The 27,855-nt window shown below is 34.9% G+C and overlaps 1 protein-coding gene across 1 annotated transcript in view; it reads right to left on the minus strand.

Annotated features, from left to right (window-relative positions):
* The window catches only part of LOC150106336 (uncharacterized), a 580,415-nt gene that overhangs the window by 35,073 nt on the left and 517,487 nt on the right, over nt 1-27,855 (minus strand). Inside the window, 4 exon segments of the mRNA XM_090393088.1 lie at nt 13,100-13,321; nt 16,210-16,381; nt 18,241-18,951; nt 22,532-22,767. Of these exon segments, the coding sequence (XP_090249214.1) occupies nt 13,100-13,321; nt 16,210-16,381; nt 18,241-18,951; nt 22,532-22,767 (1,341 nt within the window).

Below are 27,855 nucleotides of genomic sequence, written 5' to 3' on the forward strand. Positions count from 1 at the left end.
GGAGGACTTTGGCAAGAATATAGAAAATAAATATCAAGAAGGTGGCAAAATATTCTGGAGGTTGTTGAAGAAGCTTAGGAATGGAGGAAAGAGTGCTGTAAAAGGAATTAGAGATGATAAAGGTGAAATGAAAACAGGAGAAAAAGATATCCTTGAAGTATGGAGTAATTACTTTGAAAAACTGCTAAATGAAACAAGCAGTGATGACAGCACAGTGATAAAAAACACTGACCAGGCATGCAGTCAGGAATACATATCCATACTTGAAGTAGAAAAAGCCATCAAAGGCTTGAACTGTGGAAAGGCAGCAGGAGTAGATGATATTCGACCAGAAATGCTGAAGTATGGTGGTATAAGAGTCTTACAGTGGCTGCACTGCATAGTTCAGAAAGCCTGGACAGAAGGACGAATTCCTGATGATTGGAGTAGAGCTCTCATAGTACCTATATATAAAAAGGGAAATAAAACTGAATGTGAGAATTACAGAGGTATTTCCCTACTGAGTGTTCCTGGCAAAATCTATGCAAGTATATTTGAGAAACGGTTGAGAAGAATTGTGGAAGAAAAGCTTGGTGAAGAACAAGCTGGATTCAGGCCAAATAGAGGCTGTCAGGATCAGATCTTCACTTTACGACAAATAGTCGAGAAAGCATGGGAATATAACAAAGATCTGTATTTAAGTTTTGTCGATTTGGAAAAGGCATATGACAAGGTGCCAAGAGAGAAGCTATTCAATACGCTGCAGTTATATGGTGTCAATGGGGCATTATATCAAGCAATACTTAGTCTTTATTTGAGTTGTGAGTCAGTAGTTAGAATTGAAGGAAGCACAGGAAGATGGTTTAATGTTAAATCTGGTGTGAGACAAGGATGTACATTATCCCCTCTGTTATTCATTATCTATATGGATCACATTATGAAGGAATGTGGTATTAAACCTGATATCAAAATTGGAGATGTTAATGTCAGCTCTTTGCTTTATGCGGATGATGTTATACTTCTAAATAAATCCGCTACAAGTCTGCAAGATTCTCTGACTAAATTGAATAGCTGTTGTAATAGATATGGTATGAAGGTCAGCAATAAAAAGACAAAGACAATGAAAATAGGCAGAATCATTGAAAATGTCAACTGTGTTGTGAATGGAGAACCTGTGGAACAAGTAAAACATTTCAGCTACTTAGGCACAATTTTTACTGAAGATGGTAAACTAAATATAGAAATAGACAACAGAATCAGCAAAGCTGGTATCGTGGGAAGTCAATTGAATAAATTCATATGGAATAAGAAAGAAATTAGTCGGAACACTAAATTAGCTGTATACAAGACTGTGTTCAAACCAATTTAACTTATGGATCTGAGAGCTGGGTCAGAAGTAAAACACTTGACCAAAGACTAGAAACCGCAGATATGAGAGTCCTGAGAAAGATTAGAGGCGTGAACAGATGGCATCAATGGCAATATCATATTAAAAATGAGGATATTAGGAAAGAACTTGACATTGTTAGCATCCAGGAATGCGTTAGCAGAGCTAATCTCAGATGGTATGGTCACTTAAATAGAATGGGAGAGGAAAGATTAGCAAAACAAGTGTTCTCTGCCAGGCTGGCAGGAAAACGACCCAGAGGAAGACCAAGATATAGGTGGATTGATACGGTACAAAGTGCCTTAGACGATAGAAATATAAGATCTGATAATGTTGGAGTCTTGACAAGTAACAGACTGATTTGGAGGAAAATTGTAGATAGGAAGTTAGTAATGATGTAATTTTTTCATGTAGTACTGTCATATCCTGTACACCCCTTGAGGGTACATGGCAGGAATTTGATGATGATGAAAATGTGTAGCATTACAAATTTTGAAAAACATGTTTGCGAACTGGCTCCATCAAATTTTGATTACATTATCAAATTATTATTTATTTTTTCATTATTTTGTTTCCAATAACTGAACAACAAAATAGACCACTGTCAAGGCAAGAATGAAGTAATCCATAGATAGATCTCAAATGATGATAAATAAGTATAATATAGAGGTTTAGTGTCCAAGTCCACAATCTACTGTATATATATAAAAAGATAAGCCGAAATTAGAAATGTTTTTATGTCACGTTTTTTGTCTTACCGGCCTGGAACTCAGGGGGTTGGACGCTGTAGGCACCGGGGGGGGCTACAGAATGCAAGTTCTGTAGGCTCTCCTTGCTTTTTAAGATCTTCTATTTCAGACCATTTTTTTTTTGTATTGCAAAGGTAGATTTTTGTCTTTCCAACTCCTCTAGGTCGGCTTTAAGATTTTTAAATTTTGAATTCAACAAATCCTGGGTTTTCAGGTTCTCTAACTGAAGTTGAAATGCAGCCTCATCAATTCCAGCAAAAGGTGAAAAATTTAATTCGGTAGGATTAATTTCAAGTGGTCGCAATAAAAATAACATAGTTGCCTTATTCTTTCTAAATTCCTCAAATCTCCCATTAAATTCAGATCGCATTTAATGGGAGACCACAATTTCTTTGAAAAAGGTTAAATTTATGGAATTATCAGCTTGTTGTTGTTGAATATTTCTTCAACGTAGGAAAATGTAATAATGTGCATTTTTCTAAGCCTGTCGCAAATAAATATAATTTTTGTTCCAATGAAATCACTTCTTCTAAAAGCAAAACTGTTGTAATTTCCCTTTCCCTGTAGTTTCTTATTTGGTGCGTTTAAATGGGAAGTCATATCCACCATAAAGTAGAATTTTTGTAAAATGTAAATAGAATGTAAAGAAGGATTATCGCTTTTATTTCAAACATGAAAGTATTAATAAATTAAAGACTTAATTCGGTATGTTAGGGCAAGTAAATAATTGTTTAATGTCTGACTAGTTTCACTGACTAATATCTGTCAGCATTTTCAGGGATACACTGGTAAGCAATGGAAAGTAACAAAAACTAGGAAACTAACCGACAATTCTAAAAATTATACAAAGTTTTATTTGTTGAGATATTTATTGTAATTTTCATGAAAGTTCATTTCTTTTTGGTTGAATGATCTGATTAGAGTTTTCCATATAGCCTTGATTCTTATTTAAATTATCCATTGAACGGGTGACTGTAGCAGCTTCTTTGAATGTTCTGGAATGGCAGTTCTCTTCTATGTAGGGTATATGACTCATATCCCATTCAATATTATGGTTGGTAGAGGCAAAGTGAGAAGAAAGGCCTAATATATCTTGTCTGTTATTCCTTACTTCTTTCTTTCTTGTTTCAAAACTTCTAGATGACTGTCCAATGTAATTGATGCTGCATGAACAGGGTATGCTGTAAATTCCAGAGTATTTGTAGAAAGGATGGCTATCTTTCGGGGATCTTATAATCTTTTGAATGGTCTCAATAGGTTTGAAGGTTACTCTGATATTGTATAGTTTTAGAAGAAGGGCTAATTTTTGGATATGGTACTAACAAATGGAATTGTTATAGAGCTGATGTATTGGGTTTCATCTCGTTGTCTTTGTGGTATGTCATTAAAGAGAATCTTGTTGACGAGTCTTGTAGGGTAGCCATTTAGGGATAGATCTCTGGATACTTTCATTAATTTTTCTTGTAAGTCGCTAGGCTCTGTGGTACACTGTACAGCTCTTTTTTTAAGCATATGGATAATGCTGAGTTTCTGGGATATGTGGTGAGACGAGTCAAAATGGAGGTAGCGTCCAGTGTTGGTAGGTTTTCTATATACCGACAAGTTGATGCTATTGTCAGTTTGTTTCTTAACAAGGACGTCTAGGAATGATCTTTTCCTAGTTCCAATGTGAACTTGATAGTGTTATGGAAGCAATTAATTTTGTTTAGATAATCCATTAGTTCTTCTTTCTTTCTTTTTTTGGAAAAAAAAAAAACCTACTCCAAACAACTTACTGGATTAGCCATGGGTAGCCCTCTCTCTCCTACTTGTGCTGACCTATTCTTAGAAAATTTGGAAACTCAAATTTTATCCCAAATTACCCCTAAACTAACCACATGGTTTAGGTATGTTGACGACATGTTCATCATTTGGAATCACAAAAAAGAAGAACTAAAGGATTATCTAAACAAAATTAATTGCTTCCACAACACTATCAAGTTCACATTGGAACTAGAAAAAGATAATAAACTTCCATTCCTAGACGACCTTATTAAGAAACAAACTGACAATAGCATCAACCTGTCGGTATATAGAAAACCTACCAACAGTGGATGCTACCTCCATTTCGACTTGTCTCACCACATATCCCAGAAACTCAGCATTATCCATATGCTTAAAAAAAGAGCTATACAGTGTACTACAGATCGTGGCGACTTACAAGAATTAATGAAAATATCCAGAGATCTATCCCTAAATGGCTACCCTACAAGACCCATCAACAAGATTCTCTTTAATGACATACCACAAAGACAATGAGATGTCTTTGTGGTATGTCATTTTTTTAGCTCTTCCAAAACAATACAATATCAGAGTAACCTTCAAACCTATTGAGACCATTCAAAAGATTATAAGATCCCCAAAAGATAGCCATCCTTTCTACAAATACTCTGGAATTTACAGCATACCCTGTTCATGCAGCATCAATTACATCGGACAGACATCTAGAAGTTTTGAAACAAGAAAGAAAGAACACATAGGGTATGTAAGGAATAACAGACAAGATATATCAGGCCTTTCTTCCCACTTCGCCTCTACCAACCATAATATTGAATGGGATATGAGTCATATGCCCCACATAGAAGAGAACTACCATTCCAGAACATTCAAAGAAGCTGCTACAGTTGCCTGTTCAACAGGTAACTTAAATAAGAATTAAGGCCTAATCCTACCAGATATATGGAAAACTCTAATCAGATCATTCAACCAAAAAGAAATGAACTTTCATGAAAATTACAACAAATATCTCAACAAATAAAACGTACTTGCGACACGCATATTGTATCACGCACAGAGATAACTTTATATAATTTTTAAGATTGTCGGTTAGTTTCCTAGTTTTTGTTACTTTCCATTGCTTACCTGTGTATCCCTGAAAATGCTGACAGATATTAGTCAGTGAAACTACTCGGACATTAAACAATTATTTACTTGACTAACATACCGAATTAAGTCTTTAATTTATTAATACCATCATTTTTTATTTTGGTTTAACCAATAAGAATACAATTTGGTCAGCTAAATCCCAAATTGCCAGCCCTTACACCTTAACTCAACATCACCAGAGTTAAATATCAGTATTATCAACATAAGAAGTCTGAATGGCAAAAAAAATGGAGCTAGCTGAGGAATTACTTAAGTACCAGATCGACATAATAGGGGTGACTGAAACAAAAAAGACAAAAACTGGCGAGATCTTTCTGGGCAATAAATACAAAATGTTATATTCAGGCAATGACAATCAAAGAAAAGGAGTAGCCATAGTATTCAACACAAAATACGAGGCTAATCTTCTTGAATGGCAGTCAGTCTCAAGTAGAGTAATGTGGGCAAATACGAGAATGGGGAACCGGACAATGAGACTTATTTGTGTCTATGGTCCCACAGAAGGTTCTACTACGGTAGAAGTGGAGGAATTTTTTTGAGGCTTTAGAAAAAGCGACTGACACGATGAAAAAGGAAAAGTTGGTCCTTGTTGGGGATCTAAATAGCAGAGTAGGAAATGATTGTGAGACATATAAAAATATTTTGGGAAAATTTGGAGAAAAGAGCAAAGCTAATAATAATGGCAAATATCTGTTGGATTTCTGCTCAGGACATGGACAGATTATTACTAACACCATGTTCCAACATAAAAATGTGCACAAATTCACATGGAGAGAAGAAGCAAGGAATAAGAAAAGTCTCATTGACTATGTTAGTGTTGATAGTGATGTTTTCTCCCTGGTGCAGGACACCAGAGTGTACAGAGGATTTGAAATTGGAAGGGATCACTATTTAGTCTTGAGCAGGGTAAAATTGAATTTCATATTGAAAAGAATAACGTAAGAAAGATTTAAAGTGAATAAAAGTTGAGCAGCTCTCAGATGTGAACTGTAGACTAAAATACAGAAAGTTTATTGAAAAAAAAATGAAAGAGTTTAAGAACAGGAATCAAACCTTTGAGATTCAGTGGCAAGCCTTGAAGAAAGCCCTGATTGATTCAGCTACAGAGGCATGTGGTGAAGTTGTCTACAAGGACAGAAAAATTAGAACTCCATGTTGGAAACAGGAAGTAAAAGAGGCAGTGAAGGAAAAGAAGAAAGCATATCAAATGTTCCTGGCAAATAAGTCAGCTTGTGCTCTTAGAGAATACAGAGACAAATGCAAGAATGTTAAACACTGTGTAAAACTAGCTAAACAAAGTCATGGGAGGACTTTGGCAAAAATATAGAAAATAAATATCAAGAAGGTGGCAAAATATTCTGGAGATTGTAAGAAGCTTAAGAATGAAGGAAAGAGTGCTGTAAAAGAAGTTAGAGATGATAAAGGTAACATGAAAACAGGAGAAAAAGATATCCTTGAAGTATGGAGTAATTACTTTGTAAAACTGCTAAATGAAACCAGCAGTGATGACAGCACAGTGGTAAAAAACACTGACCAGGCATGCAGTCAGGAATACATATCCATACTTGAAGTAGAAAAAGCCATCAAAGGCTTGAAATGTGGAAAGGCAGCAGGAGTAGATGATATTCGACCAGAAATGCTGAAGTATGGTGGTATAAAAGTCTTACAGTGGCTGCACTGCATAGTTCAGAAAGCCTGGACAGAGGGACGAATTCCCGATGATTGGAGTAGAGCTCTCATAGTACCCATATATAAAAAGGGAAATAAAACTGAATGTGAGAATCACAGAGGTATTTCCCTACTGAGTGTTCCTGGCAAGATCTATGCAAGTATACTTGAGAAACGGTTGAGAAGAATTGTGGAAGAAAGGCTGGGTGAAGAACAAGCTGGATTAAGGCCAAATAGAGGCTGTTAGGATCAGATCTTCACTTTACGACAAATAGTCGAGAAAGCATGGGAATATAACAAAGATCTGTATTTAAGTTTTGTTGATCTGGAAAAGGCATATGACAAGGTGCCAAGAGAGAAGCTATTCAATACGCTGCAGTTATATGGTGTCAATGGGGCATTATATCAAGCAATACTTAGTCTTTAGTTGAGTTGTAAGTCAGCAGTTAGAACTGAAGGGAGTAGGGAGTACAGGAAGATGGTTTAATGTTAAATCTGGTGTGAGACAAGGATGTACATTATCCCCCTCTGTTATTCATTATCTATATGGATCACATTATGAAGGAGAGTGGTATTAAACATGATATCAAAATTGGAGATGTTAATGTCAGCTCTTTGCTTTATGTGGATGTTATAATTCTAAATAAATCTGCTACAAGTCTGCAAGATTCTCTGACTAAATTGAATAACTGTTGTAATAGATATGGTATGAAGTTCAGCAATAAAAAGACAAAGACAATGAAAATAGGCAGAATCATTGGAAATGTCAACTGTGTTGTGAATGGAGAACTGTGGAACAAGTGAGACATTTCAGCTACTATGCATGATTTTTAGTGAAGATGGTAAATTAAATATAGAAATAGAAAACAGAATCAGCAAAGCTGGTATGGTGGGAAGTTAATTGAATAAATTCATATGGAATTAGAGAGAAATTAGTCTGAACACTAAATTAGCTGTATACAGGACAGTGTTCAAACCAGTTTTAACTTATGGATCCGAGAGCTGGGTCATAAGTAAAACACTTGACCAAAGACTAGAGACCGCAGATATGAGAGTCCTGAGAAAGATTATAGGTGTGAACATATGGCATCAATGGCAATATCATATTAGGAAAGATCTTGACATTATCAGCATCCAGGAATGAGATTCCTGGATGCTGATAATGTTAGCAGAGCTAATCTCAGGTGGTATGGTCACTTAAACAGAATTGGCGAAGAAAGATTTGCAAAACAAGGGTTCTCTGCCAGATTGGCAGCAAAACGACCCAGAGGAAGACCAAGATATAGGTGGATTGATACAGTACAAAGTGCTTTAGACAATAGAAATATAAGATCTGATGAGTCTTGAGAAGTAACCGACTGATTTGGAGGAAAATTGTAGATAGGAAGTTAGTAATGATGTAATTTTTTTTTAATGTAGTACTATCATATCCTGTACACCTCTTGAGGGTACATGGCAGGAATTTGATGATGATGTATTAATACTAGTGGTCAAGAAAAAAGGTCATAATATGAAAGTATTAAATTTTTCAGCATCGCATGTACTATTTTCAATTGTAAAATATCCTTGACTTAATGTAAAATGCCCTTTATTTATTACAAATGCTAAATTTAGGGTTTTTAGTTTCCAATTTAATAAATAACACTCATTTTGCATTATTCAAAAATAGATTGTTTATTAAAGAAAAGAGCCACAGGTTGCCGACCCCGGTCTAGATGGAGTACTGTCATAGCAGCCTGATTACTCCTGAAGGATACATATCAGGAAATTGATGATTTTTAGAGTGAAAACTGAGTCTATGGAAGATCAGCATTTTCAGAATCCATTCTGTTATTCTAGTAGTTTGTCTAATGTATTTTGTACCCTGCATTAAACAAACTAATTCTCCTATAGTTATTGCAGTCATCTTTTTTCTCTTTTATATATTCGGATAACCAGTGTATTCACCCCCCCACACACACACACACACTACACTAAGAGTTTGAAGTTTTTTCCAGAAATTCAGACTATGTTAAAGAATTTCAGAAGTCTATTGCATTTTTCAGTTATGACATTGTAATATTTTCAGTTAGATCATTCTTTGTCATATAAAAGTGTACTTCATTATTATCATCAGTTCATAGATTTAAGTTCTCCATTTTTCTAAATCTATTGTCTGTATTTTTACCTTTCTTATGTTTCTTTGTTCATGTATTTTATAGGTTTGTGGTTGTGGCTTAGATATATCCTCTTCTAGTTCTGTTACAAAATCCTTCAATTTCCTTCTCTCTGTTTTTTTCCTTACTTCTCGTTTTGCAATTAAACTGTTTCTTTTATGCTCTATTTTTGTTTCTACAGAATGTAGCCATTTCTGGTCATTTTTTTTCTTCTTCACGTAGCTTCCTCAGTGAGAGGGTGCAGCACCATGTCCTTCCAGTTCTCTCTTTTGATGGCTTTCCTTTTTTTTTCTGCATAGCCATGTCATCCTGTCCATGAACTTATATCGTCAAACCATGTCCTTCGGTTTTTTTTGCCTCTTGATCCTTTTCCCATAATTTTTCCTTCTAAAACTGTTAGTATCCTCTGTTCTGCCAATCTCATCTTTCTCAGGATCATTTCCTGTAATAAAAATCTCTGTAGGACATCTGTATTTGTCACATGTTCTGTCCATGGGATTTTTAGAGCTCTCCTATAGCACCACATTTCAAAGGTCATTATCTGTTGCCTTATCTCTTCTTGAATATCCAGGTCTCACTTCCATATCTGAAAATTGGCCACACTAATGTTCTTATCATTATTTTCTTTGTCTCGATACTCATAGAACTTCTGAGCAGATCTTTATTTTTCCAGAATGCATCTTTAGCTATGGCTGGCTGTTCTTATTTTTATTTCTTTATCTTGCTTTCTATCTGCAGTAAAGTAAGTGCCTAAATATTTCTATTCTGTTGTCTGTTCAATTTTCATATTGTTTATGAATATTTCAGACTCGGATCTGCTTTCTTTTGAGATTTTCATAAATTTGGTTTTTTTTTTTTTTTGCATTAATATCTAATCCAAATTCTTTACCTTCTTCAATTAGTAGCTGCAGCATTTTGATTAATTTGTTTCTGTTTTCTGCTATTAGAATGGTATCATCAGCATATCTAAGATTGTTGTATTTTATACCATTGATACTAAGTCCTGTTTTTTGTATTTCAATCTTTTTCATCACTGTCTCACTATAGATATTAAATAGATTTGGTGAAAGGATACAACCTTGTCTAACTCCTCTTTTTCGGAAGATTTCGAAAAACGAGCCATAGACTCAGCCCCACTCAAACCTTCTATCTGGCTAAGATATGTAGATGATGTGTTCTCCATTTGGCCTCATGGCCCAGACACGTTAGACTCCTTCCTCTGTCATCTCAATGGCCTACATCCAAGAATCCAGTTTACTATGGAAAAGAACAATTATTTACCCTTCCTAGACACCTTAGTCACGCGCCTGCCCAATGATACACTTGCCTTCACTGTAAACAGAAAACCCACACATACAGGTAGATACATTCACCAACTCTCCCACCACCACCCCTCACAACAATATGGCATCATTAAAACCCTTACCAAGAGAGCCCACAATCTTTGTTCCAGTGGAACCGCCCTCACTACTGAACTTAACCACATACACAGAACTTTCCTCTCCAATGGCTACAGCGAACACAGTATCAAAAAAATAATCAATTCCTCCCCCATTCCCCGTCCCTCTCGTCAACAAGATTTTAAAAATGCCATCACCATACCCTACGTCCGAGGCACTTCGGGAAAAAATAGCCAAGATACTAAAAAGTATAACCTACACACAGCATATAAGCCCTACCGCAAACTTGCTACCCTTATCCGTTCTACGAAAGATCAGCTCCCTCCTCTCTCTCTGCCTGGAGTTTACAAAGTACCCTGTTCCTGTAAGAGCTTGCGTACTTTGGACAGACAGGCAGATCAGCATCCATCCGTCTGGAGGAACACAAGTCGTACATCGTTAAACACAACTATGGCCACTCAGGCTTGGCTGACCATGTTTTGTACACCACCCACAGAGTATCATGGAAGAAAACCACCATGCTCCACCACAGCAAATTCAAGAAAGAGAGACTTTTCTTAGAAGCAGCAGCAGCTCTCAGAAACCAACCAAATCTTAACAAATACGGTTGCATTAAGCTTCCGAAGATTTGGGAAACACTCATCACCAGAGGTCCCACCTTACATTCCAGGCCACCTACTACCGCCCTTAGAGGGCGCTCCACCTAAATAGGACTTTAGTGTCACCCACGTGGTTGGGCTTAGTATTGTAAGTTTTTGTGTGCATGTTACATTAATTGTCTTTGTAATCCCCGTAGATGTCCTAGTGACTAGGACGAAATATAGGAGTATTAAATTCTAATTTAATTCTTTTTGAGTGTTGTAAATAATCCATTAAACCTCCAACATAATTTCACTTCAGAAGTCTCAGAGTTAAATAGCTGCATTTTCTGTTTGGTGTAAATCATTTTTATAATCTTAAGTACATGATCTTCTATGTCTAATTTATCTAATATATTGAACATTTTATTATGTTTTATCTGGTCAAAAGCCTTCTGAAAGTCTATGAAGGATATGTAAATGTTCCTCCTATTTCTTTCAAGTGATCTTTCTATTAGTATTTTTAGTTCCAGGATAGCATTAATGGTTCCCATTTCTCTTCTGAAGCCTTTCTGTTGTTCACTTAATTCACTATTTATGGCTCTTTCAATTTGTTTGTTAACGATGGTTAAAATAATTTTAGATGCATGGAATATTAGGCTCACAGTTCTGTAATCCTCACAATTTTGTGCATTATGTTTCTTTGGAATTGGTAAGCAGATAAATGTTGTAAAAACTTCAGGTAACTGTATTGTTTTATAGATGTCCTGAATGAATTCTACTAAATGGTTGTTATTATTGCCAGTTAAAGCTTTCAGCAGCTCAGCCGGAATATTATCACACCCAGGGGATTTATTATTAGGAAGATTCTTAATTACATGTTCTACTTCCTTTCTTGTGGGTTGAGTGGAATCTGTTGTTACGTTTAACTTAAGGTGTTGTTTTATCTTTATAATTTTTTTTTTATCTTTTCTATTTCTCAGTTCTAGTTTCATAGTCCTCCTTTTCTATTCTATTTACTCTTTATTCCTAAGCTTCCTGTTGCTGTTTTTTTGTCAGGATTTGTTTCAGATTTTCCCATTCCTCTCCTATGTCATTTGATTCATATATGGTTTCTGTTTTTAAATCAGTGCATTTCTGATATTGTTGCCTAGTATGTGGATCTTATAATGAAGTTCTGTAACTGTGTTGATAATTATTTTCTACCTTACTTATTTTTAGTCATTTTGGGTTTAAATCTAATTTTTACCAATACCATGTAATGATCAGAGTTTAATTCAAAAACTCGATATGCTCTTATCTAGGATTAATTTGGCTAATTTAAAATTTGCAATAATGTAGCCAATAACTGACTTAAATCCTCTTGGATGAATATGTATGTTTACGTATTCTTTATGTTTAAATAGAGTTCATCATTCTCATATTATATAAATGACAAAATCTTGCAGTTTGTGTCCATTTTGATTACCTATATCTTCATGAATCTTCCTATGTTTGTTTTGTATTTCCAGTTTCCTATTCTAGCATTTAACTCCCCTGCTAATAGTATATAGTCTATTTTATTTGTTTATAACTTTCTGCAGTTCTTTTTTAAAAGGTTTTACTGTTTTCTTTTCCTCTCTTCTGGTGCATATGTCCCGATTATTGTTTTGGGGTATATGCACCAGAAGAGGGGAAAGAAGATGACATAAAAAAAAAGACAAGAACCAATGGACATAAATTAATTAAATTTTGTAGGGTTGATCCATTTCATTAGAAAGCAAAAAATTTTTATGTTTTTAGATGGAGAAAGGATGTTTTACTGATTTATATAAGACAGAGCATTTTTGCCCTCTCATTTTTTTTTTTTTTTTTGTATCAAAAACATTAGCCATGTTAACATTAACAGGATGGAAAAATACCATCAAAATTCGGAGAGCCTATGAAAGTGATAGGTATGCAAAATTTTGTGCATTTCATGCACTTTTGGCTTCATGACAACTGTCTTTTTTTCAAAATTTTAAACTGATAGAGAATAGCAAGCTGGTGGGGGAGAGAAGGACACTATTGGCTATTTCTCAAAATCTTATGTATCTCTCGAGAACACATAATATTTTAAATAAAACTTATCGGAAAAAATGACAAAATAATTTTTAAACAGTATTTCATTTCAAACCATGAGAAAAGAAAATTTTCTACAGGGTTTGCTGAGCTAAAAACCTTAGCAGTAGCATATTTGTGCTACTGATAGGGGGCTAATGTTAAAGGAAAAACTTACCATATGCATTATACATTCTAGGCCCGAGATCTGGACGTACAAAACAGTCAGGAAGTCTACTTGCTAAATTTAAATATCCATCCCTAAATGAATATTCAGGCATTGGGAAAACTTTGATAACATCCTGAAAACGAGATGGCATCAGATCACTAAATTCATCTCCTGGGGGCCAGTCTTTCAGTTTCAAGCACATATGATTTCCATCCTCATCTTTCATCCTCTCTGAAAAGATTATTCAGAATAATTTACACTCTATAAGAACAAAATCTACCTCAATGCTTTTAACAGAAATTTAATTACAGAACTTTACAGTAAAGAACAACATTAATATATTAATGCTAAATACATTGATTTCAATATAAATTCACATATCTGTTATGCTAATTTGGGTGTATCTCTCTCTAAGCCATATAAAGTCAGTGCTTATAACTAAAATGAAAAGCCAAACGGCTATTTTTTATTGGCGAAGTTAGTTAAATTAAGGGGGATGAAAATCCCTTATTATTTTACAGCCAGTATGCGAAACTCTAAGATCGAAAACTACGATCTACGAGTTTCATGCCGAAGAACTATCGGCGAATCCAAGCATAAGTAACCACCTGGAAGTACAACACCAAGGCAACTCGAAGCAAAGGTGGAGCAAGCTCCCTCACTATCCTTGATATTTACTCATAATGTAAAAACACAGCTCCTTGGAGATGTAAAACTGCTTTACATTATGAAGAGAGGTCACTACCCAGACTGGTTTCAACCTTTTTTTGAGGTCTCATCAGTGAGTAGCTAGACCTGGATGATATCAAAGTTTAAGTGAAAAGAACTTACATACCTTCACTATACGAATGCCAGAAAGGTGTGCTCATATATTATATTATAACTAAGATGGAAAGCCAAACGGCTATTTTTTTTCTGGCGAAGTTAATTAAATTAAAGGGATAAAACGTGTGTTTTTACATTATGAGTAAATATCAAGGATAGTGAGGGAGCTTGCTCCACCTTTGCTTCGAGTTGCCTTAGTGTGTACTTCCAGGTGGTCACTTACGCTTGGATTCGCTGATAGTTCTTCGGCATGAAACTCTTGGATCGTAGTTTTCGATCTTAAGAGTTTCGCATACTGGCTGTAAAATAATAAGGGATTTTTATCCCCTTAATTTAAAGTCAGTGCTTGTTTTAAATATAATAAAGCCAGTGTTTGTTTGTCAAGTTCATAAATTTGTCTTGTTGGTTATATCATAACAAATTATGATACAACAGGCATTCGTAACCTATGGCATGTGACTCTCTGCAGACAGATGTCCCTGCAGCATTTTCCGGGTTGACAATGAGATCCGCCGAAGATGACATGTGGGATACTCAAACATTCCGAGACAGAGCTCGTTGATCTTAGTCAGTGAGTGTTGGTGGCTGCCAGTGTTTTCTAGCTGCATCATCAACTTTCCATCTACAAATGACATAAGCAACAGTGAATTTTGGTATACTGAGATGGGTAGCAACATCACGGCCAGAAAGATCACTGATGTTACATCCAACTACCAATCCCACGTTGGAAGTCTATCAGCTCAGCTGAATGTGGCACCTTGACATTGAGTACAGTGCAAAACATGCAGCACATCCCACCTTTTATTACCACTTATGCAGACACTCCCTGAATATTTGCATGTGGTAGGATTCTAAAATTTACACAGTATGTAAGGTGTCCAAATACTTTTTTCAACAGTGTATATTGATGGTGCAGTACTGCAGGAAGTGGATGAATTTTGAGATTTGAATTATGACTGACAGACTTATAGAAAGCTTAGAGAGCACATTGTAGTGCCACCGTATAAAGCACTTGTCCGACTACACTTGGATTATTGTGTTCAGATTTGGTCACCTGGGTGTCATTGTGATGTGAAAACATTGGAGAGGGTACAGAAACAAGTGACATAAGACGATATCAGGACTCTGGAGTGTTGGCTACAGAGAGAGAGGATGAAGAAATGTGGATTGCAGAGTGGTGGATAGGAGGAAAAGAGATCATACGATAAGGATGTTTAAGTTAGTGAGGGGATTTTAAAAAGAGAAGAAGGCAAGGGAGGAAGAACCAGAAATCATCCCTGGAAGTTATGAAAGATTGGTGGAGTGGGGTGTGAGTAGATATTTTACATGGAGAATTGTCGGTGAATGGAATTGCATTACTGGAATGTTGTTAATGTAGGGAGTGTTAAGGATTTTAAGATTCAGTATGATAAATATGTTGTCAGTTGAATGAACCTTACACCGATCAGTCTGCAAACTCCATGGAGGGTGTAATAACAATCATTTATAGATTAGAGTTTCTCTGATTATCGATGTTTGTTTTATGTGCCCGTACATAAATATTAAGTTTCATACTTTTTAAGCATTCATTCATTTATTTATTTTTCACTCTTCTGTTTACCATTGTCTTATAGCACATCACCCATGATCCTCAAAAAGCATTCAAAAATTGCAGTCATTAATTTTTAAAAGGCTGTACAGAATGGGGTCAATTTTGCTTTATAGCCACCTATCAAGAGTATCTCACTTAAAATTTCACATTTTTTTATTTGGTCTCCCACAGAAAGGCATCAATCAGTGTGATTTTGGGCATACACATTGAACTAAACGTACAAATGAAATTTGTATATGTAAGTTCATGTGTATTGATTTCACCTGTGGTTTGCAGGGTAGAGTATAAAATGGGGAAAAATGGCATGCATTGAAAAAAATTATTTTGTCTGAAAATGCAAATAAGAAATCAAAATGTTAAATCTTGAGCATTCAAATGACAGTAAAAAAAAATGAACTTAGACAATCTGGAAATAAGCTGTAATTAGTGTTAAAACCTTTTGAAATTGTGAAAATTCTGTGAATATGTTAAAATAACCATGGCCACCATAATTAGAAGGACTAGAAGAAAAATATAAAAATTTTCAAGGGTAACCAAATAACTAATTTTCATCAAAACACAAAATTATGCAATTTCTAGTTAATGATTTCACATGAAATGACCCCATGTAAAACAATTACATCTGTCTCAGAAAACATAAAATAAATCTCAAGAAACTTAATATATTTTTTTAAATTTTTTATTTTAAAGTAACTTTACTTACTACTTATATTTTCAAATCCTTCCCAAAATTTTCGCATTGGAATATTTGGTAACAATGCACCAGTTTTACAGTTTATTACATCAATCTTATTTTCACCGAATTCTTTACAAATATTGTCAGGATTCCATAATGAAGAATCAAGCTTCTTTCCAGCATCAGCAACTACAACAGGCTATTAATAAATGAAAATAAACAAAACAAACTGATCACAATTTGATTTTATATTTCTATTTAATAATTTATGTTCTTAATTTTAATTTATATTTAAATAAAAATCAATTTTATTTAAACAACTCAAACCACTGGAGGGCATTCACTAATTAGTCATATAATTTAACTATAATTTGCAGTAGCAAAAAATGGTCTACATTCTCTAGTCTGTGCATGAAGAATTCACAGATATTGTTTAGAGGTAAATTTATTACCTTATGCTTCTTTCTTCTTTTATTCTCATTTTGAATTTCAGAGCAAATATGTTACACTAAAATGAATAAATAGTTGTGTAGGGTGGTTTTAATTGTGGTTTATTGGCACACAGACAGTGAAGGTTATTCTGTGCCATTCCAAAAGTTACAGTAGTAGTACACAAGATAATAAAAATTAAACAACATGTACTGAAAACAAATTAAAAAAAAAAAAAAAACCAATGTGAAACATATATAAAAATTGCATTTATGATCAAATGCATTGCTACAAATTATTTAATTTCACTCAATGTTGCTTAAAAAAATCAAATAGGTATTTCAGATTATGAATTGTTGGTACAGACGTTAAGAAATCAGGGGAAATTCTTTGTAAAAAAAAAACTTCAGTTTGTTTCACATGATCAACCTAAGTGTATATGGCTCAGCCAGATTAGTAATGACTAGTGTTCACACAATGAGTGATCTATGCAGAAACTAGTAAGGGTCCTCGTGTGATACAATAATTAGAAAATATCATGAAGTACTGGATGTGGATTTATGCAGGAGAGGAGAGTCTGAAAAGAACTCAATGAACAAATTACACCTTTGTTAGTGGGTTTATTTTAAGGTACAACCTGGATGTCATGCAGCACAGCATTATAATTGCTGTATTAGTGTAATATGACTAGAGACAACGTATTCAGGAAAAAAGTAGCAGAACCATTGACCGAATCTATATAGAAATAATGGAATAACTATACCTCTTATGGAAAACAGTTCAGAAATTCCAAAATTAACTTAAAATTTAATTATATATATTACTAAAACTTGTTTCTAGTTCTTTTTACTAGAACCATAATGCAATTAGATCAGGATGCTCTACATCACGTACAGGCAGTTTGTGCATGTCATTGTTGAATATACTAGTTTCTGTTCTTGTTATTTAATTTGAATGTCATACAGAAGGTGTCCTTGATGCTAGGATGAAAAATTTTGTACTGTTTTGTTTATTTATTCATTATCATGTCTTGCATTCCTAATGTCAAGTTATCTATAGTTCTGTCCATATGATAACAATAACAGTAAAATTCCTAGAACCAAAATTCCTCATGAAGTTTTAAATATGTTGGCTGTTGACAGAAGCACGATTATGTTCTGCAAAAGAACCTTGATGTTAATATTTTAGCAGAATCCACAATAGTTCCACTACAAGAATTTCCCTACTCTTTTGGTTTTGAAGACTTATCCAAATGCTAAGAGGTTGAGGGCTTACCTTTCAATAGTTTCTGTTTGTTAAATGATGAGGAAGAATGGATGGCCAGTATCCACCTCTTCCTATGGTAAAATGTTCAATACATTGTGAAATTTTGACATTCTTGGGGTTAATTTATACATAGGGTTACAGAAGTATCCATTTCTTATTTGGTGTCTTGCAGTTCTTTTAGTGTTGGTCTTTGCATTTTTTTTTTTTTTTTTAATAAAATGATTTTAGGAGTTGCTTCAGGAGAGGTTCAGACATACCCATGTCACCATAATTTAAACATTTAAATGTATCCTAAGGTGTCTGTATATGTGTTGTAAGAATTATTTAAACTCACTTAACATTAATACAAAAATTAAAACTTACTTGTCCTCGACGCCATTGTTCTTGGAAAAGTTGCAAATTTCCTCCATTATTTGGATCCTTTAACAAAAGTAACCTGCCATTGCATAACCATGAATGTGGCACATCGGGAAACATAAGACTAGTTTCAGCTGCTGACCATGCACGAGGAGGTGGTAATTCTCGACCTGATGAAGACTGCTGATACCGTCTTTTAAAATGAGCTAATTTTTCTTCTTTTTTCTTATCTGATTTTCTCACTTTCTGTTCTATTACACATGAGATCACTTCATCTAAAGTGCTAGTAAGTGTTTTTTGTGCGTTTGAATTGTTTCCAGTGCTTTTGCTTCCTAACTTTCCTGTTGGTCGGATCAAAAGCTCACGAAGAGTAGAAAAATGTTCACCACGTTCATCATCACTAACTCCATCTAATTGATTTTCACATTCTTTTACATCTTCTTCTTCCTCTTCTTCTGATTTCACTTTTACTTTTTTTCTATCCTCTTGTAATTTTCCAGATGAGTTTAGGGCAACATCTGCTAGCCAGCTTAAAGGAGATCCACCACTTTCAGAACTATATCCACTAAGCCCATCTTCTTGTTTAATTATATTAGTTACACCATTCACTGCATTTTTCCCCGATTTTCTTGTTATTCTCGGAGAATCTGTTAATCCATTCACTGGTAAAGCATCCTTATCATTAGAAAGGCATTTTGTAACTGCACTCATCAGCTGCTGAAAAAGAGAATTATCATCAAAATGTATTCAAAAATTAAAAAAAAAATAATAATAATAATAATCCTTACACTAGATGTGACAGGTGTTTCATATATATATATATATATATATATATATATATATATATATATAGTAAAAATGTCAAGCTTTTTCATCAGATATCTGCTGAACAAGCAAGCTTTGTATTTGAACATGACAAATTTAACTTTTATCACAAAACAAATTATTCTGGCTTTGTCCATCTTTTAGTTTAGGTCTTAAACATGTTGATGCTGGGGTAGTGTTAGGTACATATCATGCTGACATGTTTTAAAATTAGCATTTATGAACTGTCTTAATGTTACACACACACACTTTTATTTTCTTTAGAAATTAATTTTACATAAATAGTTTGCATTCAGCATTATAAACAGGCAGTGCCACACATTTTCTACAACTGAAAATTAGAAAGAGGATGTTAGGGTAAATGTATTCAGATACTGTTTTTTGGTGCTACAATAAAACTGTTCTGCATGTTTGCTGTATAGTGTCTGATATTCCCATCCTGTAGGATCAGCTTAATTTCATTCCTTTTTTCTCTGATTACAAAAAATGTTGTTAAATATAGCATATAGACCATAAATGTCTTTGTACTATTTAGTAATATAATAAAACTACCTGCTTTTCTTGCATCTGCAGTATGGTCTGTTTGAATAGACATATTGAGTAAAGAGGTAAGAATAGATATAAAAATTCATCTATTCCTGAATAAAAATGAATCCTTCTGCATATTATAAGAAGAGGACTGCATCATTGATTAACAAAATACTGGCCTACGTAGGATATCAATTATTGATAAAACAGAAGAGTCACTGACAAAAAAATCTCGTTATCACAGTAGAATTTGTGAACAGGTGAATAATTTTGATGATGATTGGAAATGATTAATATATGCATTACTATGTAAATACTGTATATTGAACATTAGTGAATAAAAGAAACTTCTTAGAAAACAAAGCAAAAGATAAATAAAATATGCAAATTGTACAAGACAATTTAATGCACCATCAACCCACAAATATTCTTGCCATGCCTAGATGAACACATGGTCAATGTTATTAGTTCATTGGATACCAGATCTCCTTATTGTTATTTAATGAGCTACCAATGCATACAAATTCTGTTTATTATTGGTTGGTTAGTTATATTTTGCAAACAGATCTCTTTCTCTCTCCTCATCAGTTTTATCTATCATGTGCCAACATGCATGTATAGATTTTATAACATCACGCGTTATTTGCTCCACCCATCAACTTAGACAGAAATATAATAACACAATTATTAATAATTCATATTATCCCTGTTCACCTCTGTTCTTTCTCACCCATATATATATATTCTGTTCTCATATAGCCAACTGATGCTGGCTCATATATACACCTTTTAGTAATTTTAATATACTAACAGAATATGGCATTTCCCTTAATTATTGTTTTCTAATATATATCCGAAAATAGACACATTTCTTTCCCTATCCAATGCAAATTCGGTTGCAATCAAAGAACCTGTCATAGTGTATGACACATCTACCAACACTCACACAGCAAACCGTAGTGAGGTGATATGCATCCTTGTGCCCAGTCCCATTATTAACGTGGCAGCAACAGTTTCCCACTCATCCTAACATGAACATGTTAAAACAGAATGTGGATAAATCATTCAAACTAGTAGTGCATTATTAAATGCATCGAAGAAGATTAACGAGTAACTGTAGGTATCATTTCTATAAATCTACAGTGAAATGCATTTGCAATGGGGGTATAAAATTTTATTATAAGGTGTTTCATATTAATTTTTTTTATTACTTTTACCATCACGAATTTGTTTTAAAGAAACAGAGGATTGTGGAACAGTTTTAGGTTTGTGTGTGGACGAGATCTTCAAAAATAGCAGACAGAGCAGCTTTGACCTCAAAAATGAAAGAGAAGAACAAATATCTGAAAACACAATGAAACATGATATTTGGAAGTAAAGCGATGAAACAGATGCACAGTGTGGCAAAAGAATGTATTCACGTGACGCTAATTAATCTGCTGAAATGAGGAACAAGAGCTTTTTTTGAAAATAAATAAAAAAATTCTTACAATAATGAACAATCTCTGCTTTTATATTAGTTAAAAAGGCCTCAAAAAAATTAAATTCATTCCCTTGCCTGGATTTGAACAAGGTCTTTCAATCAAAGAATGCATCATGATCCACTTACAAAAACAGAAGGACCAAGGAGAGCACTGATATATTCTTATGTGATAGCATAGTGTTGCATTGCAAAAGCCAGTTGTATCAGCACTCCAGGTGCTGCTGATTTTTCTCTCTGTCAATCTCCCAATGGCTACAAAAGCTGTAGCTTTTGTAGATCTTACTGCAGCTTATGACAGTCTGGAGGCATGGCGCAGTCTGCAAGTTGCTCAGTGCAGTCCCATGCAAAACTAATTGATAACATGCTAAGCAACCGCCTGTTCCAAGTGTGTATGGACGAGAACAAAAGTAAACAAAGAACACTGGATAATGGACTACCACAAGGGTCAGTTCTGGCTCCCCTCCTTTTTAACTTATATTGCAGATTTGCCTAATACAGCCTCCAAGAAGTTTTGCTATGCTGATGACATTGCTCTAGCCAGCAGACATACCAATTTTACTACAATGGAAGATACACTAACAAATGACCTTGCAGTCCTAGAAGAATACTTTAGCAAATAGAGATTATACCCAAATCCTAGCAAAACAGAAGTTTCATGCTTCCACCTGAACAATAACCAGGCTAACAAAGAACTCATGGTCTACTTCAACCACAAACTGCTACAGATACCCGAAATATCTCGGCGTTACTCTAGATAGAACACTATCTTTTAAACCACATCTCATTAACACAGCATCCAAGCTAAAAACAAGAAGCAATATACTGCAGAAACTATGTGGAACAACTTGGGATGCGTCAGCAACAATGCTTCGCTGCACTGCTCTTGGCCTTGTTTACTCTACAGCTGAATACTGCTCACTCGTATGGCTGGACAGCATCCATGTGTATTTGGTTGATGCTCAGCTTAACACCACTATGCGCCTTATTTCTGGAACTGTAAAATCAACCCTAACCTACTGGCTCCCAGTGCTAATCAACATCCTGCCTCCACACATCCGCAGATCCAACTATCTTCTACATGAATACAGCAAAATCATGGAAATCCAAAATCTTCCAATCCATGAAGACATCCCACTGCTAGAAATAAACAGGCTAAAGTCAAGGCACCCCTCCAATCTCAACAGCAAAAAATCTTGCAGAGACAAAGTATTCTAATTACTTAAACTTCAGCATATTTAACTAATTAGATCAGTATAAAAATACTGCTAGAAATGATGTTGCATAAAAGAAAAAGGGTGGTCAGGTCATAAACAGACTATCACAAGTATTTTTTATTCTTTAAGATAACGTATTTCAAACTTGATCACACTTCATTTTAATAGAGAGCTACATGAAGTAAAACGAAATTTAAAATTCAACTTAAAACAACAAAATTCAATACAATAAATGAAAAGATCTCACCTTACAAATTCCATTTGCTGAGTGCTTTCCTTCCTGGTCTAAATCTTTAGATGAACAATTGCAATATGCATCAATATTCCACTTACGTCGTAAATCATGCAGTAATTTTCCAACATCCCAAAGTGCTGATCCAGCAATTATTTGTGTTAACATAAGTTTCTCTTGCTCATGTGGTTGTCGATTGGAACACAAGAGCCACTGGTACTCATCTCTATCTTTAGCAGAACAGAGTTCTTCTGAAAATAAGAGAGAGAAAACACATAAAAAACTAAGAGACAAGCAGTGGCAACAGAAAATATAAAATTAAAGACTACCTTTTAATAAAATTTATCAATTTATGTATTGTGATAAGGCACTGTCTGTCCCACAGCAATCATACCATATTACAGACAACTGCAGGAAGCACTTCGTTGCACTACCCAAGAGTGACAGAGAAAAAAAAACAATTGGATTGCAGTTGGTTGGATTACTGTTATACTAAACTAGAACAATCCCTACAAAGATTCTCAGGATGGTTTGAGCAAAAGGAAAAACCAGTTTCCCAGAAAAAATATCCTGTTATCTCTATCATTAAGGTTGATTCACTAATAAGTTATTACCCAAAGAGGCTTAGAACCCTCCATTTGAAGACTTTAACCCAGTATCTTTCAAATTATAACACATATATCTTAAGATCAACAGTATAGGAGCATGACCCAAGCAAATTAAGTGACAAAAATATTCATCCTATATTACTGAAAGATCACCATCGTCAATAATACATTAGTAAGGGCAAAAGAAATTAGTGACAATGTGAAAAAGACAAAGAAATGTTAAAAAGTCCCTCTGTTTAGGAAACTTGATTTTGTAAATATAAATTTTATAATATTGCTAAAAAAATGCATACTTTGCCTTAATGTAGATTTGGTTTATTTTTTACAGGCAATAATGAGTGAAGTTATAGCATGTCATACAGTTTATTTTAGGCAAAAAGTAAAGTAATAACAGGCAATTTATTATCAGTATGATTTTGTGAAAATAAAAACAAATATTACATACAACACATAAAATTCAGCACTTAAGTACTCAAAAAACGAAGTGCAACATTTAGGTGGCAAATAAATCAAAAAATAAAGATAGTAAATAAAGTATATTACAAGAACGTGTGCATGCATGCATGCACGCACATTTCTTTCAGTCTAAACTTTTTAAAGGTATAAAGAGAGAGACTGATAGGCATCAAAAACAAGATGGCAGCTGCATTGTCTATGAGTTAACTTTTCATTTCAATCAGTTTGTGAAACAGATGTGATATTTGCTTTAAAGTGGATAGAAGAACAGTACATGTGAAGTGTGACTGGAATGCAGAGCTGATAGGTGTGACGTAGTGGTAACTGAATGTGACAGCGGTGAGAACATAAGAAAAATGAGGGTTTATCTGATAGCAAAAAAATAAGATGAAAGAGCAGCATGTGTACACAAGTTATGAAAAGGTGTGTGCGTGATGGTGAAAGAAGTCATTAATTCCACAGTATTGTATATGAAGATGCAAAAGAGCGGAATTTTAGAAGAACAAAGGCAGAATGAAAAGTAACATGATGCTGTATGAGAACTGTGATGAAAGAAGTAAAAATGGAGCAGGTGTTGAAAATACATTTGAGAGGATCAACAATAAGAAAAGTGACTGAGGCTGTGGAGAGCAGAGGATATGAAGAAAAGTTGACTGTGCTGGTAGAAACAAGTGATTTGCAAGAAAATGAGAAGGGAAAAAAAAAAGAGACAGTGCAGGATTTGTGAGTATACTGCCAAGGAGCTGAAGAGAATAGCAATGATTATGAATGTTATGATAACTAGAATGCACAGGAAGAGAGGACTTGAGTATGAGGATGAATTTGAAGGCAGGAGATGAGAGTTGTTTGGTGCAGATAGTCTTTAATGCATTTGAGTGAGAGCAGTAAATGCATGGGTAAACTGTTGATAAAAGAAGGAGTGTGCAACCAATAAGGAAAACAAAGATTTAGATGGTACTGTGAGTGTAAGCTACTGAGATTGGTGTGAGGTAAATGATGAGTAAATGCTAGATAAGCATGTGGGGATGAGGTCTTAATGAGCAAGCAAGTTCAAGGACTTGGATGATGTAGCAAAGAACTGTGGGAAGGAAAGGGGGACCAATATACACAATGCAAGGAGCATTAGGAATAAGGGCACAGAATTTGTGGCTCCGATACAATTAGTCAGTCCACAAATCAATCGTGTTGGTGAGATGTAGCGAACAGCGAATAATGTTCTTGGTGGAATAGAATAAGATGGCTGTAGCATGTTTCAAAAACATGGAAAAGATAAAAGAGCGAGTGAGTGTTACTGGTGACTATGTCGAACTTGAAGAAAGAAGTAATGAGAAAGGCTTTGGGGCTATTAGCTTGAGATTGAGAACACTAATTTTAGATATTTAGTGGCATGTTGACAGAGGCCCAGAAATATAGATGAGATGATTCTAAAATGTTTAGGAAGGTGAGACTGGTAGGTGACAAGAAGGTTTATTGGTGATTAACCATGGAAGCAAGCCAGCCATGATGCACCTATGCCTCATCATGCTGGTCCCAAGCCCAGGTCAGTAGGTGAGGGTTGAGTGAAGGGCTAGCAACCCAACCTCGTAAAAAGTGCTTTACTATGGAAACCAGGGCCACAGAAAAATCTGACCAAACTTTAATACTAAATGAAGAAGACAAACTGTTATAGAGAGAGCTCTTAAAGAGAAACTAGGGAATTAGGAATACAACAGAAAATTCAAACAAGACATAAAATCCAAAAGAGACATTCAAATTATTTCGAGCCCAAAAAACAATATGGAGTTGGAATTTGAGAACTATGTATGAAATGTCAAAGCATCCAATATAGCCAAAGAAATGAAAGACTGCAAACTGAAATACTGGGAAGGAATAAATAGACTAGAATGGACAGCAATTAATCCAGTTGAGTTTAGGAGGAAACAATAATATATATGCTGGAAACAAAGATGAGAATGATGCACATGAAAAAGGAGTGACAATAATGAAGTCTAGTAAAGCAACAGCTGCAATGATAGAATGGGAACCAATTACATAAAGCTACATAAGAGCAATTTAATTTAAGAATTCTATAAATAAAATGACCAGAAAAGATATCTAATAAAGAGTTATTGCAAAAACAATACACAAAGACCAATAATGTATGACAGAGAAAATGGAGATGGAGAGGGCATTAAGAAAACTTGAAAAAAGAAAGTCAAACAAGAATTAGAGTGGAATCTGCAAGGATAGGGGATGAGAGGTAGACCAAAGATAAGCTGGTAGAGGAGTAGAAAAAGACCTCAAAGATTGGAAAGATCTGGACCACAGACAAAGAGAAAAGCACAAAATAATCAGGTGAAGATCCATGGTCGAGGCCATATGCTCCCAATGGAGTGAAAAGTAACTCGTTATTTACTTTCTCAACTAACTGTATTGCATTAAGAGTTGAATGCATGCATAGCAAATGAGCAAGGAGATTGAACTCCTTTAGGGATTACCTTATGTTGGACACGAGTCACATAGGACACGAGTGTTGGGTTTAATACTATCTCATACAGTGATAACAGAAGATATTACCACAATGCCACCAACTGGGGGAGAGTGTGATCATGTGGTTTTTGAAATAGGAAATGAGGCTAGGCAAGTTCAACTTCCCTGCAAAAGATGTGTAGAATTACATAGCAGTGTACTATGATAAATTAAAGCAACAGATTGGCAATGCACTATGTCTTGATCAATAGAATGGGAATTCTATCAATAGAATTCCCATTCTATTGATCTGGGATTTGTCCCAAATCAATTACTTATAGCAACACCAGACTGTAGTCCTAAGGTTAGTAGGATAAATAAACTAGGGATGAAATGGATGAATCATGGAATTATGTGGAAACTCCTGAGAAATATGTTATGAAGAAGATATGAAGAACAGGGCTAGTCTTGGCTGCACAAGGAGTATAAGGTACAGGCAAATAAAGTAACAAATGAACTGTGAAAGGAAAAATTGGCATATGTAAGGAGATTGGCAGATGCAGCAAAGCAAAACTCCACAGTTATGCTGCAAGTAGAAGAAAGGGTGAACATGGAAGACTGCCTTTTGTTGCTGGAGATAGAACACAGGTCACATCTGTTGAAGATAAATTAGAAATGTTCAATGAGTATAGTGTATTTCATGTAGGAGAGAGTTAGGAGTAATGTTGAATAACAATAGAAATGAGGATGGAAGTCTCACAATTCAAGAATGGAAATGTTTAGAATATTAAGTAACCTTCATGTTAATAAAGCTGAAGGACGAAATGGGATATCAACATATATCAACAATAATGAGATGGTAGCACCCTTGATGTGGTGGTTCAACACAAGTCGGCAACAGGAATTAATCCCAGAAGAGTGAAAAGGAAGAAAAATAGTGCCATGCATAAGGGAGAATCCAAGTCGGTAGTATCCAACTATAAGCCAGTGTGTATAGCAGGTATATGGTAATGTATTAATGAAGCTGGTTAAAGACAGAATCCAGTGCTGGCATGTTATTTAAAGAGGATTTGAATAGGCTGTTGCTTTGGGCTGAAGAACGGGGATGTCATATTGAAGGAACTTTGCTCCAGAAGGTGGAAGAGACTGGAAATTTTGGGATCGTGGTGGATAGGAAACGGAACTTCAGAGGACACACTTGTAAAGGTAACCCAGAAAATTGCTGCTATAATGAGAAAATCCCTGATAAGTACATGTAAGATGCTAATAAAAAGGCATCATCAGGCCACATTTAGATTTCTGTGCACAGATCTGGTCACCTGGTTACAGGGGCAATAAGGAAACGAGAGAGAGAGAGAGTGCGGGTAAATAACTAATAATGTTCCAGGCTCTGGAATTGAGCATGAGAACAGATTAAGGGAATGTAGCCTGCAGAACATGGTAGATAGGAACAATAATGAGAGAATCATTGCTGGGTAAGAGGTGATGGCAGAATGAAAATGGAGTTGAAATCTGGAGCGCATGGTGAATGTCTTCAGGACAATAGTCATGAGTATAGTGTATTTCGTGTAGGAGAGCATTAGGAGTAGTGTTGACTAACAATAGAAAGGAGGATGGAAGTCTGACAATTCAAGAATGGGAAATGTGGTCACGAGTGTGTGTTTGATCTCCTGTGACAAGTCTTTCTTTGGAGGACTCTGGAGAACTTGGAAATATTACTGATAATTTGTAACTGAGTGATTTTCTTTTTTATGCAAAAGTTTAGGCAATTAAAAAATAATTGAGTTGCCCAAATTCTGAAATTAATACTATTCAGTACAAAAAATT

Source organism: Typopeltis vanoorti, chromosome 5 (assembly GCF_054136105.1).
Source record: "Typopeltis vanoorti isolate ZY-2024b chromosome 5, IOZ_Tvanoo_1.0, whole genome shotgun sequence".
Lineage (NCBI taxonomy): Eukaryota > Metazoa > Arthropoda > Arachnida > Uropygi > Thelyphonidae > Typopeltis > Typopeltis vanoorti.